The 15,269-nt window shown below is 43.5% G+C and overlaps 1 protein-coding gene across 5 annotated transcripts in view; it reads left to right on the top strand.

Annotated features, from left to right (window-relative positions):
* ADGRF5 (adhesion G protein-coupled receptor F5) overlaps nt 1-15,269 on the top strand; it is a 105,105-nt gene that overhangs the window by 62,155 nt on the left and 27,681 nt on the right. For all 5 annotated transcript variants that reach the window (XM_036317030.1, XM_036317031.1, XM_036317029.1 and 2 more), the window contains exons 4-9: nt 4,738-4,908; nt 7,971-8,144; nt 8,274-8,380; nt 10,224-10,282; nt 11,292-11,434; nt 14,559-14,780. In XM_036317030.1, the coding sequence (XP_036172923.1) occupies nt 4,738-4,908; nt 7,971-8,144; nt 8,274-8,380; nt 10,224-10,282; nt 11,292-11,434; nt 14,559-14,780 (876 nt within the window). The remainder of the gene's footprint in view (nt 1-4,737; nt 4,909-7,970; nt 8,145-8,273; nt 8,381-10,223; nt 10,283-11,291; nt 11,435-14,558; nt 14,781-15,269) is intronic.

Below are 15,269 nucleotides of genomic sequence, written 5' to 3' on the forward strand. Positions count from 1 at the left end.
AGGACAGAAGAATCACTTCCTGCAAGTCCTCAGGTTTGGGACAGGGGAGAGGCAGAGATTGGCATTTCTATTCAAACTGTAAGCCTCTCTGAGGCTGTGAGCAGAATATGCCCTGTGTCCCCAGCACCAAGCACAATGCCTGGAAATAGCCACTCAATATATAGTAATGTTACTTATAAATCAACTAGAGGCCCGGTGCATGGATTCATGCACATTGAAAATAAATTAATTAGAAGAAATATTTTAGAGGCTAGGGAGGGACCGTGGGAGGTTGGCTCCAGGGTGTGTCCGGACTGTCTTGCCCAGTCCTGATCGGGCGGACCCCAGCAGCAAGCTAACCTACCAGTAGGAGCGTTTGCCCCCTGGTGGTCAGTGCGCATCATATCGACTGGTCGAATAGTCAGACACTTAGCATATTAGGCTTTTATATATATAGATAAACCAAGGAACAAACCAACTGAGCAAGGGTCAGTGTCAAAATCCACAAATGTCACCGAAACTGGTTTGGCTCAGTGGATAGAGCGTCGGTCTGTGGACTGAAAGGTCCCAGGTTCAATTCCGGTCAAGGGCATGTACCTGGGTTGCGGGCACATCCCCAGTGGGAGATGTGCAGGAGGCAGCTGATCGATGTTTCTCTCTCATCGATGTTTCTAACTCTCTATCTCTCTCCCTTCCTCTCTGTAAAAAATCAATAAAATATATATTTTTTAAAAAATCCACAAATGTCAATGGTGGTGGGTCATTGTGTCTTTCCTCACCGTGGATTTCTAAGACATTTATTATGCTGACTCAAATGGAGCAAAGTTTTAGCTAATTCTTCCATTTATCATTAATAATTTTGCCTTTGAGTTTAATATTATTTCAAAACATACTTTGGGAATTGCACATTTCCCAAAGACACATTTAACAATAATACCTCATATTTTTATGGTCCTTTAAGATTTACAAAGTGGGCACTTTTATTATCATCTCCTGTTTGAGTCATGGCAGGATATTGTCAAAATAAAATGAACTTCGGAGTCAGAAAAATATAGCTTCAAATCCTAGTTCTAAAATTTGCTGTCCATATGGTTTCAGTTTTGTCATCTGCAAAATGGGGGTTTGCATACTGTTCTCATGGCCCTCGAACCCAGCAGGTAATGGATAAATGGCAGCTGCTGTTATTATTGTTACTATCATTATGATCATCTGGGATCTATTCAGTATCCCTGAAGAAAGAGGTGAGCAAGTGTCAGTTCTCTCAAAGCAAAAGAGGAAACATAAGAGTAAGCAGATATGCTTGGAGACTGCACGATTGTTCCCCCATAGGAGCACCAGCAGACGGTGTTGAAAACAAAAAGCCACGCTAAAGCCAAGAACAAACTTATGGGTTCATATTGGTTCTCCAAGATCACCTTCTCAGTTTCTTCATTTGGATTCAAATGTTAGATCCCAAACCTGCTTGATCACCAGAAGCACCTGTGGGAATTGGGAAAAATTCACATTTCTGGGCCTCCCCCATCAAGACTCTACTTTGGCTCAGGTAGGCTGAAGCTCCAACATATCTGTGTGTGTAGAATTCCCTAGGTGGGTGTAATCATCAGTCAAGTGTGGGCGACACTGGAATAGGGGATTCCCAATGGCAAGCCCGAAGCCTTCTGAGTTACTAGGGTATTTATTTATTTATTTTTTCAGCCTGTTTGGAAGAACTGGCCATTTTGAAGGAGAGGATGTTTCCTTTTCTATTAGAGATTCTCTTAATTACCAGTCTTTGATCAGGGAGAAGTGATGCTCGGGCCAAGGGTTACTCTGAAACTCCTTTAGAAGTTAGTGAACATAAAAGGTGGATAAGGGACAGAGGGCCTTAGAGACTGGTGCTCTTATTAGTAGTTGCACAGATCCCATAGACTGGGACTCGCTAGAGGCACAGGAACTTTCCTCTTAGCATTTTAACTTTTTGGCTCAGCTCCCTGGAAGATCTCAGCGGAAGAACTCACTGCCTTGGTTTCAGTGGGGAGTGATGACATCCATGAATCACCACGTGCTTTCCAGGCCCATGCTTGTACTGCAATTAAGTCTGCAAAGAGCACAGAGTGGTGGGCTCATGGCTGGGAGGTAGACAGGGCCCTCAGACAGACAATAACATTATGCTGTGATCAGACCCTGGGATGCAACAATGCGGATGATGAAGTGGGGGATATGGGATTGTTATAGACCTCATTCATCTCAAAAGCAGCTCCCGTCCAGGAAATCCTGTTTACATTCATGGGAGGAGATTCGACTGACCACAGCAAAGAGGATCCTGGAGCTAGGAATCCTCTGGAGGGTATAAATATTGCTGCATTACTTTTCAGGAAAAAGAATGTGCTCTAAGGAAGACCTGCCCTCCTTGCAAATGTCCCAGGGGCAACATACTGTGTCTAGAGTTCAGATCACATAAATTAAGATAAGGAGTCCCCCAGACCACCACCCCAAAGCTTGTTTTCATTGCAAAACCATTTGAGAATCAGAAAAAGAGAAAACCAGGAAATTTGAAGCAACAGCATAGTATCATGACAGACTGAGATTGGGTTTTAAAAGTCACCTGTTCTGCAGGAAAGATATTTTTATAAGGAGAAAATACACCTTAAAGTGCATTCTTTTTTGTTGTTTTAATCTTCACCCGAGGATATGTATTCCATTGCTTTTCAGAGAGAGTGAGTGGAAGGGAAGGAGGGAGGAGGAGAGAGAAACATCCATGTGAGATAGACACATTGACTGGTTGCCTCCAGCACACACCCCAACTTGGGAGTGGTGAGGAGTGAACCCACAACCCAGGTATGTGTCCTTGGATGAGAATCCAACCCAAGACCCTTTGTTATGTGGGCCAATGCTCTAACCACTGAGCTTCACCAGCCAGGGCAAAGTGCATTCTTAATTTTAAGAAAATCTGCATTTTTACAGTTTGTGTTAATTATATTAAGTTGAATGATGCCAAAAATGAAATAATTCTCAACAAGGTTGGTGACTTAAACCAACATGCTAAGACAAACATAGTTTGCAACTGTAAGTGAACAAACATTATGATTTTCTACCATAAACATTTATCAACTGGAATTTCCCATAGTAAACTTACTCTACTTTAGTGTTTCACATAAATAATCCTTGGAAACATTGAAAGCAAATCTTGCAATTTTATGGGAGACATTCTTTGCCCTTTTAGAAAATAGACGTAGAATTTTTCATTGTATGGTAAAATATGCATCAGAGGTCCAGATTTAACTTAAATTTTAAGGTAATCGCTTTGTAGGTATTTACCTATCTTTTTCTTACTTGACTGACAAAATAAAATAGAACACAACTTGCCTTCTCAATGTGTCTGTAAAAAATTTTCTTAATTTTTGAAGGTTATTCATTAGCTTCTAACTAGTCTATGGCTTCTGCTCCAGTTATATATTTCAACCAAGAATAAGCCAAGGATTCCGGCAGTGACAGAGAGGTGGATCTGTGACTCAACTCAGAGTCACAGGTTAAACTTATTATGCGGTGACTCCAGGCCAGATGGAGTGAGTAAGGCCATGAGAAATGAAACAGTTCCTGTCCTTGAGGAGCTTACAGCTAGTGGGCTAGACATGGTGTCATATAGGAAACTATGAAAGAATATAGATAGATAGAGACATAGACATAGACATAGACATAGACATAGACATAGACATAGACATAGACATAGACATAGACATAGACATATAGATATACATATACTGTCTGCCCTGCCTGCAGTGGGCATGTATGTATTGGGGACCAGATGCATCTAGAATGATAGCCAGTCAGCCAGCCTGAAGACAATTTGGAAAAACAATGAAGATCGCTTTCACTTTACTTTCCAACTTGCCAACTTTGCTATTGTGGAACACCTATCATATTCTGAAACACAGAGTAAAAACCGAAAGCCACTCCAGGCTAGGAGCAAAGGGAATTAGCTAGATGACTTTTCCCAGAGGTCTCAAGTTTGCATAGTCCAGCTCTCGAAATACATGCATGTCAATTCAATGGTGTTTGAAACATATTGAGTCATCCTGGTGAGTCAGGACATGTATTGGCATTTGCTGTCAAGACTGTTGCCAAAGCCTGCGTGCTAGGTCTCTCTGCTTCTATTCTTGTCCCATCACAGTTCATTCTCCACACGGAGGTCCTTGGCCTTGGACATGAAGAAGGGTGTGGGAACAGAGAGGAAGGACAAGTCCTGAGCTTAGCCTGTGAATCTCTTAAATGGCCAGAGACCACTGCTCTGAGACCAGACAGATCAGTTGCCTTCTTGGTTTAAATAGTAAAGTTGTAGAGAAGAATCACCATGAGAGGGACTTGGTGGTGGTCAGTATACAAATTCTTCTTTTCCTCTAAAAAGTTTATTAGAAATTCTTTTGTTGTTGTTGTTGTTGTTTAATCCTTACCTAGGGATAATTTTCCATTGATTTTTAGAGAGAGTGGAAGGGAGAGGGAGAAACGGAGGAAGAGGAGAAAGAGAAAGAAACATTGGCCACCTCCTGCATGCTGTGCCCTTGACAGGCCTCGAACCCAGGACCCTTCAGTCCATGGGCTGACACTCTATCCACTGAGCCAAATCAGCCAGGGCTTTTCTAGAAATTCTTAAAGGCAGATGTGCATGTGTCCAGCATCCACATGTTCCTGTCACCACCTTTAAGTGCTGAAATGTCTACGGTGTTCTCCCTCCACCACCCACAGTTAAGTTCTCACAGCCCTTCTTATGTTTCATTTCAGTTGCCACGAGTCATCCTACAGCGAAAGAGTACACTGTTGATATTGAGATCAGTTTTGAAAATGCCTCCTTCCTGGATCCTATCAAAGCTTACCTGAACAGCCTCAGTTTCCCAATTCAAGGCAATGACACTGACCCCGCTGCCAACATTTTGAGCATAGAGGTGACAACAGGTAAGTAAAAGACCCATTGCTTCAGAATGGAGGATTAGGCTTATCAAGGAAGGGCTCTCTGAGCTCCTCCCATTAGAGCAAATTATACTGAGTAGGCACGTGCAATGACCCAACAGGCTTGACCTGTGATTTTATTACTTCGTTGCCTTCCAGATGAAATCCCTGTTGGTAAACTCTGCAGCCAGTTTGCTTATTTTAAATGGTGACCGCATGTTTACTTAGTGGTTTGGTTGTTGCTTGTCACAAAGTGGTCCCAAGATATGGCCATGAAAACTACTGGATCCTCTTACCCTGGGCAATCAGTGGATATGGCAAGCATGAGTTCAGGAGACTGATAAGTAGCAATTCCCTTCTTTTTTGGCATCATCGGTCAGGAAATAGGAACCAGGTACATGCCTAGGTCAGCAGTAAGGCATTAAGCAGGACCTCCCAGACTATGGGATTGGACTTTCTGGTCATTGACTCCCTTCCAAGGTCATGATAGCTCTCCTATGTCTCAGGGGACCATCACCTCTATGCCATAGCAGCTGTGAGATGTGATTGCCCTTTATGTTATACAAGGTTACTGCTTTGTAAATTGCAAAGCACTAAGATGTGGGCTTTTTTATTCTAAAATAGTAACAAGAATAAAATTCTTATTTTTTAAAATCTTTCTGAATTCTAATATTTTAAAGAGTCTATCACAGTGTCAGTCTGCATATTAATTTTTAGCTCTTAATATATGCTGCTTGAACCTGAACGAGCTGCCTTAAAGCTCCCTTTGGATTCCATTCCCCACCAAATTCTGCATTAGCATTAATTTCCTTGAGTTACCATGAGGTTCTCTGATCGAATGCATTGTGAGTCACCCACAATGTTCCTCAAATGTATTTATGAAAAGGACTCTTCCGTAGAACATTTCACAAAACCAGTTATGTTGCAGCAAGATAGGAAACATCTTTCTATGTCTCCACTCAGCACAGATCTGCATCTAAAATTGTCTCCCCTATTTATGGGAACAATTAATAATTTGATATATTTTTAGTCAATTTTGTTTTGCTTCCCAATAGTCTTTTAATGGAAACCTTTGGTATTTATTTGAGTACTAGAAAGCAACTCTAGTAAACAAAATGTACCAATAAGTATCAAATATAAGTTGTTCATTTTTGTCGAACAGGTTGTGATTGTTAACACTTGAACTTTCATTGTGAGCTAATGTTATGTTCACTCAGTATAGACATATTAAGACAGTCTCCTAGGTTTGTCTGGCTCTGTTAGAGGAGGTGTGATTTCAGGGGCTCCACTGTTTATGCCATTTTAGAAATTTGTTAACCAAGTTTACAAATTGGGTTAACAAATTTACAATTTAAATTAGCAAGTTTCTCTTTTAAGATGCGAATGCCCTGGGAAAGCTTAATTTATCCTGCCAGCAAGACTGGTTATTCACATGTTGAAGGGGTGACAACTTCCTGATAGTTAACTGAGAGAGCTTGTGGCTCAAGGACCTCAGGACCAGAGGGGAAAGCTGGAGAGAGTTGACCTCAGAAAGGAGTGGATGCGATGGGTGGGCAATGAAAATTAGACTTATTGAACATGAAACTAATATCTAAGCACCCCCAAATTTTCTCCATTCCCCTCTTCCCATGCCTCTCCCTGCCCATTCTTCCAACAGCTTACTTGATGATCCTTTCAAGGAAGACATTTTTTAATAAGAGCAAACAAAACTAAGGGCCAGACAGTGTGTGTAAAGCACCAAACAATACCTGGAATGTGGTAGGCGGTCTGGTGATGATAGCTTTTGTCATCCTCTTAAAGCAAGTTTGTATTTTACATGGGCGTCAAAAGTTCTTCAAATACTACCCCCACATCCCTCTCAAAAAACAAACAAAAAAATGCTTTCGCAGTGGGATTTCAGGTCAGTAAAAGAGAGATTTTGACAAGGGGGTCTTTTTGGCTCCCTTCAAATTCCCCCACCAATGATCCCCACCCTCACCAGCAGCCTGGACACCCTCTGATCCCTAAGCTTCTGCTCAGCTCCCACGCCTTCCAGAGCACAGGGCTGCATCAGCATCCAAGGACTCACTGGGACTCAGTTGTTCTTCCTATCTCACGGCTTTCTTTTGGAGGGTCACCCTGCTGAGTCTTTGCCCAGGTGCCCGTCTGCAGAAAAAAACAGCTCCCGGTGATTTGACTTTAGTCCAGTTTTAGAAGTAAATTCAGCTCTCTGTTTTCAGTGTCCCCTTAGTATCAGAGTCTGTTTGGGCTGCTCACATTTGACATGAAATGTAAAAGGCACAATTTTGCTTGTACTCTTCATTTGTTATCTATTGCTGTGTAACAAACTACCCCAAAACTTAGCGTTCAAACAACAAACATGTCACAGTTTCTGAAGGCCGGAAATTTGGGAAAAGCTTAGCAGGCTCTGGCTCAGGGTCTCTCATGAAGTTGTCAAGCTGTCAGCCAGAGGGGCAGTCATCTGAAGGCTCAACTAGGGGTGGAAAATTTGCTTCCAAGCTCTCTCATGTGATTCCCAGCAGACTCAGTTCCTCACTAGCTGTTGGCTGGAGACCTCAGTTCCTCACTCTGTGGTTTTGTGAAATGTCATGACATGGTCTCATGTGATGACAGCTGGCTTCCCCCAGAGCAAGTGGTACAAGAGAGAATGAGAGAGAGCCACCAAAGTGAAAGCCAGAGTGTCTTTATAACCTAATCTCAGAAGTAATACTTCTGTTATAATCTATTGGTCACACAGACCAACCCCAGTACAATATGAGAGGGAACTACATGAGAGTGTGAATACCCAGAGGCAGGGAGAGGCAGGGCCCATCTTGGAGGCTGGCTACTGGATGTCAGAAATCTCTCATATCACCATTGTAGGCATGCCTTGGGCTAGTTGGAATAGTCATCTTTTAGATGCTCAGGCCTAATAGCATGGTGATACATACAGGAGCCATGAGAATCTCATGCAGTACTCTTGAACTTCTCGGAAGGGCACTATGGAGTGGAGTTAGTCTATACTTGCAGTCTATAAATGCAAAAGTGGTGACCATCTTCTCTCTCCTCCCTGTTCTGGTTGACGATAGTCTGCAGACCTACTGGAAATGAAATCTGGTGCTCCTGTGAGTCAGGCTACAGGTGGCCTCGGGAACAGTGCCTTCACAATCTCACTTGTCAAGAGCATGACAACGCCCCTGCAGGGCGTTGCAATTGCCTTAAAGGGCTGCCTCCCAATGGACCTTTTTGCCAGCTCCAGAGAGGTAAGTAACTGCTCATTAAATGTTCGTTTGCTGAGTGGCTATTTGGTATCAGATCAAGCAAATGTTTCTGTGTCCTGTGTCTTCTTAAAGGCTAACATGAGATTTTTAAATATTGCCCCTATTTTTCAGACATAACCCTGAGAATGTCAGTCAGACTCAACGTGGGCTTTCAAGAGGACCTCAGGAACACCTCCTCTGCCCTCTATAGGTCCTACAAGACTGACTTGGAAACAGCGGTAGGTTTTGGCCTCACCGGCCTCTGAACCAAACAAACTTTTGGCTGCACTAAATCTATTGCATTGACTGTGGATAGTTTGCTTGGATCTGACAGAATTTATGAATGTGGATATTAAAATTACTCCTGTACTTCTGGGATGATGAATTCAGAAGAGCTCAAATCAGTGTTCAGGGGATGATTGGACATCCTCTTGACCTTTAGGTGGGACTTCTTTTCAGGATAGAATTGATTCAGATACAATTTGGTGACATAATGGTAAACTAACTGAAACCCATTCAGAGACCCAAGAGCATGATCTAGAAGCACTTGATGGTACATTTCTATTTGTCTTCACACAGCACATGGATGAAACTACTAACATCTTTTGGGCAGATCAGCCTAAGACTGGCAGAGAGGGTTCCAAATCACTCTATGCTAACAGTTCAGAGGCATTTACACTTAAGCCAGATTTAAATTTACTCCCATGAAAATAGAGACTATTCCCTTAGTGTTAACTTTGTGCCAGACACTATTGTCAGTGCATTACATTGGATGACTTTATCTAAACCTAAATGCTTTACTTGAATTAACTTATTTGGAATAGACCATCCCAACTGGTATGGCACAAATTATTACCGGTAGCCTGAGATAATCACTTCCCTAACTCTCTGGGCAGCTGAGCTCCTGCTTCAGGCCAGGAGCAGGTCAGGAACTGACCTGGGCGTGCCACACAAATATTATCATTTTCCATGGGTGCCATGTTAGAGTGCTGATGCCGTAGAGCTCTTGGACATCTGATTTACATATCTGGCATGTAATAGTTCTACACAGCATGAGACTCCTTCTCATGCACACAACCACATGCAAAATCATGTATGTTTGAGGAAGAGAGTTACATACTAAACTCTGGATCCCCCCATGCAGGTACCTGGTACAGAGTGCTTTGCACATCGCATCTGTCCTGTACATGTGACTTGAGTCAAATTGAATTTCCTATAGGGTTGGTATTCAGAGGAACGAACTTTGGTAAAAACATCATCATAAACCACATTGGCTCAACCAGCACTGCAATATGTTAAGTGAGGCATGAGGCAGTGTGGTGGCCTTAAGAGTGTACCTCCTAGATCTCCAACTGCAGGGAATGTAATTGACCAAGGGCCCCAGCTGCTGCCTCTGACGGCCATGACAGTGCTTGTTGCTCACTACTAATGAATGAGCTCAGAAGGTCTACATCTTCCAGATACAGACCGCTTTGAAGGCCTTCCCGAACCTTCCCACACGCAGTCTAGGATGGTTTCATCCAACCTTCCTTCCCACTCTTTCCCACTTAGGGTTAAATGGCTCTCTCTGCCTTCATGCTGTCTCTCCCATATTCTTTGTTCTTGAATACATACTTTTTTATTGATTTTAGAGAGAGGAAGGGAGAGGGAGAAAGAGATAGAAACATCAATGATGAGAGAGAATAATTGGTCAGCTGCCTCCTACACACCCCCTACTAGGGAATGAGCCCTCAATCCGGGCATGCACCCTAACGGGGAATCCAACCATGACCTCCTGGTTCATGAGCCAAGGTTCAACCAATGAGTCACACCAGCAAGGCCCCCCATATTCTTTCCTAGTTGTTTTCCTGAGTAAATGTTTCTACATTTAACCTGGTGTTGGCTTTTTAGAGAACATAGAATTTCAGAGGTAGATAATAGGAATGACTTCTTCAGAGATCAGCTGATGCCAGAGCTAACAACATACACAGGAGGAGATTTCTCTCAGGGTGAACAGGAATATGTGCTTTTTACCCTGTTTCTAATCTTTGACATCTCTGTCATTGGACCTTGCTACATGACACTGTCTGCTTTATTTTTCAGTTCCGGAAAGGTTACAGCATTTTACCTGGCTTCAAATTGGTGACTGTGACCGGGTTCAGGTAAGAATGCTGTAGTTGGGTCATTTCTATCTAATGGCACAGACCAACACATCAGTGAAGGAGGAAAAGCCCGTTAGAGGGGTGTCATCTGGGACACTCAACAGGGGCAGAATGCTGGGGCTGAAAGTGGCCAAAATACTGAGAATTGTAGCTCACTCCTTACAGAGGCAGCTACTTAGAAGGAAGGTGAAAAAGGACTCATGTTCATTCTATGCACACAAGAATTTTACAAAGATATGGGGTAAGTTTGTAGTTTAGGGAGTTCAGAAATACAAAAGTGAAATAATGTCACACAATGATGCATTTATTCAAGAAAAGTTGGCCAGCCAGGACCACAGGTGCAGGCTGCTGCAATGTGGGTGGTGCCCCCTAGGGTTGTGCACCCTGGCCGACCTGAGAGGGTTTACACAGTTTTTCAAACAGTTGGTTGCCAATGTTAAATTTTAAGAATGTGAGACAGTGAGGATTTTTGCTTCACTTACATTAAGCTTCCCTGGCAACCCTGGGCCAGCATGGCTGTATGACAACTCTCTGCATGTGGCTGCCACTCTATGGCCAGTTTATGTGATTCGTTCACTCACCCCTGTCTGGCTATTTTGTTATTTATGTTACCTGTCTGCATACAGTGGAGTGTCCACGCCCTGCCTCAGGCTTTCCATTAGAGTTCGAAAACACATTGAGATCAGTGAACCCTTCCTGCCGTTTTGTTTTCTCATACAAATAAACCATAAGGATCTAGACCAGTGGTTCTCAACCTTCTGGCCCTTTAAATGCAGTTCCTCATGTTGTGACCCAACCATAAAATTATTTTCGTTGCTACTTCATAACTGTAATGTTGCTACTGTTATGAATCGTAATGTAAATATCTGATATGCAGGATGGTCTCAGGCGACCCCTGTGAAAGGGTTGTTCGATCGCCAAAGGGGTCGCGACCCACAGGTTGAGAACCGCTGCTCTAGACTCTTCCAGGTCAGTCACTGCTTTACTGAACTGCGTGGTCTCCGTCCAGGCCCGGAAGTGTGGTTGTGGCATATGAAATCAGAACTACAACACCATCCCCTGGAGTAATGCACAGAGCGAATGAGCTGGTCACACAGAACCTCAATCAGACCTACAAAATGGACTTCACTTCCTTCCAAGCAGTGACTAGTAGTAAGTAGATGTCGCTACATTTTTTTCCCCTGTGCAATGATTCCATTTAGATATGACAAGGGTGTTTACTGTTATGCTGAAATCTACGAAATTACATTGTGATGTCCCCTGTGAGGAGAGTCTCCGGTCCCCAGCATAGAGGTCTATGTGCCATCTCCCTGCCTTAGGCTGGTGCAGAGCCTCTCAACAAGGCTAATTCACTGTAGCTAGGGGAGAGGTTGCCAGGGGAGAGATTTTGCAAGGAGGCCACAGAGCCATTATGGGTTTTAAAAATTACTGTAACAGGCCCAAGATAGCCAAAAAATACAACCAACATGGTGGTGCAGGTTGGGATATTCATGAAGTGCCCTGGTATTAAATAGAGGGCCGCTGTTATTTTAGAGCAGTGGTTCTCAAAGTGTGGCCCCAGACTAGCAGCATCAGCACTGCAGGGGAACTTGTTAGAAATGCAAATTGCTGGGGCCACCCCAGACCAAGCGGGGCAAATCTGTTTCAACAAGCCCTCCAGGCGACTTGATGCCCAGGAAAGTTTGAGAACCCCTGCTTTGGATCACATTTAACAGTGGTGAGAGTCCTGGGATTTTAGATGTTCTCCTACATTTTACAAATGGGCCACAGTGCTGGGCTCTGTTGTGTTAGGAGGTGTGGACCTATATTGTTGCCCAAGGGGTAGCAAGGGGAGCTGGCTGGGCAGAGATTTGGCAGGCCGGAGTTTGGCTGGTAGATGTCCTGGATAACACAGGCCCATGGTTCCCAAGTAAAGGTAGTTCCTCTTTGGCGCAGCGTGGTCCACCGTGGGGGAGGACAGAGCAAAGAGGGCCAAGGGCACAACTGTGAGGCAGGGTGCCCTTCTGAGCGGTTAGGCTGTCCTCACAGCAGGTTTGTGCTCTTTCTCTTTACAGTCTCTGCTGGTATTTTTAACAGCGGATCTTTTTATAAAATAAAATATTGAAAGAGATATACACAATGGTAAGAAAGTGCTGCAACAGATGCAAGATAAAATAGCAAAATAAAAATTCAGGATAAATAAGGGAAAATTTCAGAACAAACTAATGAAACCCAGAAAGTTGAAAAAAAAAAGGGGGGGGTGGAATAAGTGGCCTAAAAGTGTGGACTCACACAGAAGCAATTTTAGCAATGCCACATCTTCACCCCTAATATCACCCCTGAAACGTTATGTTTATTTATTGTTCTGAGGGAATAGGAGAGGAGTAGTTTCTTGCATAGGTGTTCTTCAAGTATTATTATTTTTCCCCCAAAATTTCAGTTGCGCTGAGGATAGTCAGACATTTAAATGAATAAAATGCAGCAGACTTACTGATCAGTGGCTGTCAGTCCAGAACTAAAGGTGCTTTAGTATCCATGGCTTATTATTCCAAAGAGCAATGAAGTCATTGGGAATGGTACTCGACTCCCCTCTCTGCAGAGGATCTACATCCATCTCTGTCCTCCTTCACAGACCAGAATGTGAGTCTGTGATGTACTCAGCCTTAGACCACGAAACATGAACTTATGGGGTGCGCAGACACCGCCCTGCTCTCCATAGTATTGGTGGCGTTTACCCAGAATACAAATATCAAAAAATTCAAGTGACTGCGTGCTTTTACAAAATTGTATCTGAGGGACAGGGGAGAGGAAGAGAACAAGAAAGAAAAATGCTGAGTGAATGAGTTGGTATCAGGAACCCATTTTTTAAAAAATATATATTTTCTTGATTTTTTTACAGAGAGGAAGGGAGAGGGATAGAGAGTTAGAAACATCGATCAGCTGCCTCCTGCACACTCCCTATTGGGGATGTGCCCACAACCAAGGTATATGCCCTTGACCAGAATCGAACCTGGACCCTTGAGTCCGCAGGCCGACACTCTATCCACTGAGCCAAACCGGTTAGGACAGGAACCCATTTTAAAATCTGTCTTTATGAAACACAAAAAGCTGATGGCAATCTTTAGAACAGTTCCATTGGTTTTGTCATATGTTAACCCTCTGGTGATCCTCGATTAATCAGCAGGGTCCCTTAACTAGACATCCCTTTCTTTAATCACTGCCAATAAATTTATGATCAGTTCTATACAACCATATGATCCTGGCGGTTTTACTGGTGATAGTTATTAGCAATGATAGTAATGAAAAGAGGGCGCTATTATTGTACCTTTTCTATGGTAAGCCCAGTGTGTTCCACATATTTCATCTGTATATATTCCCTGAGGCAAATATTACTATCTTCATTTTACAGGTGAGGAAATGGAGGCTTAGAGAGGGCAAATAATTTGCTCCAGGACTATAGTAAGTAACACAAGTGTGTGTGACTTCAAAGCCAGTTCACTGTGCTAACTATTCATAGGTGGCCTTGATTCCTAATGGTTGAATGTGCTTTTTAAAAATCTTAAACCTAAAGAGGAACCTAAAATAAATGGTAAGAAATATTTAGATACCTTGACATTTTGAGCAGAACATCAGACCACCCGAAATGAGTTGTATGGTGTTTGAGTTCCCCGTTTACAGTGTGGAGAAGTCTGGTCTGAGCAGGAAGCCCATGCAAAAGAGGCTCATAGTGCCTCCTGCCCCAGCTCCTCCAACCCCTCCCCTCATGGACCGCAGGAGAGACATGCACAAGGCACCACTTAGAGGGAGAACCGCCTGTTGTGTAAAAACAGGGCCACCTTAGAAGGACATACAGAAATAACAAATTGTGTGTTTTTATCCAGGGGATTACATCATGCAATGGCTCTCCAGAGTTTTACTGTGAAAACAATAACAATAGCTACTGTTCCCCTAAGTCACCTCCCAAGGTAGCTTGCAATTTTCTGCCAGACTATTTGAAATATTAAAAATATACTTGGGATCCCCATTACTGCCACTGGGGACTCTTAAGTGTGCAAAGACCCCACACTGGAAGTCGTGTCCCTAGTCGTGCAAAACTGGTGGGCTCTCACTCCTTGGGCCGCAGAGAACAGCTGCCCAGGGATGGAGGGAGGAGGACATGTTGCCTCCATCTAGGGAGCATCACAGATGAGATGCTGTGGCGACTTCCTGAGAACCTTGTGGAGTGGCGTCTGGTGAGTAGTAGTAGTTGCCTTTATTTGCTTTGGAACCCTACTAATTGTTTTCTTTGGGTTTCCAGATGAAACCAGGTTCTTTGTCACACCAGAAATCATCTTTGAAGGGGATACGGTAACTCTGGTGTGCGAAAATGACGTTCTGTCCTCCAACGTGTCCTGGCACCACGTGGGGAAGCACGCCAACATCCAGAACGGCAGCCGGTTCTGGGTGTACACCACCGTGCTCAACAATCTGACCTCCGTGTCACGCCTCACCGTGTTCAACATCACCCTGGGGGACGCGGGTGGGTGTCTGCCCAGTAACTCACTGGGGTGGGGTGGCGGGGGAAGGGATGAAGGGCTCTGAGAGAACAGACTTAAGAACGTGTAGAGAGCGTTTCATCTTCAAAAAGGAGTCACCGAGCTCGACTTTTCCAAATTGAAAGTCAATCCCATGGCATATCAAGCCAAGCAAATTAGTCTTGGGAGACAAGCACAGTTTTCCACATTTACTGAAACTTAGGAGTTTGGAACCTGACACAAAAAAACCAGACTTATGCTCTTAATTTTTAAAAATTTTAAAACACCTCTGTTGAGGTAGAATGGACATATAATAACTGTGCATATTTAAAGCGAACAATTTAGTAAGTTTTGATCTATGTGTACCTCTGAAACTATCGTCCTAATCGGAAGAGTACACATTTCCATCACCTCCCCTCAAAATTTCCTTGTCCTCTACTGCAATCCTTTCTACCTGCCCCTCCTTGCCCCTCTCCCCAGCACCCTCAGAGCAC

The sequence above is a fragment of the Myotis myotis genome, unplaced genomic scaffold, assembly GCF_014108235.1.
Source record: "Myotis myotis isolate mMyoMyo1 unplaced genomic scaffold, mMyoMyo1.p scaffold_m19_p_7, whole genome shotgun sequence".
Classification (NCBI taxonomy): Eukaryota; Metazoa; Chordata; class Mammalia; order Chiroptera; family Vespertilionidae; genus Myotis; species Myotis myotis.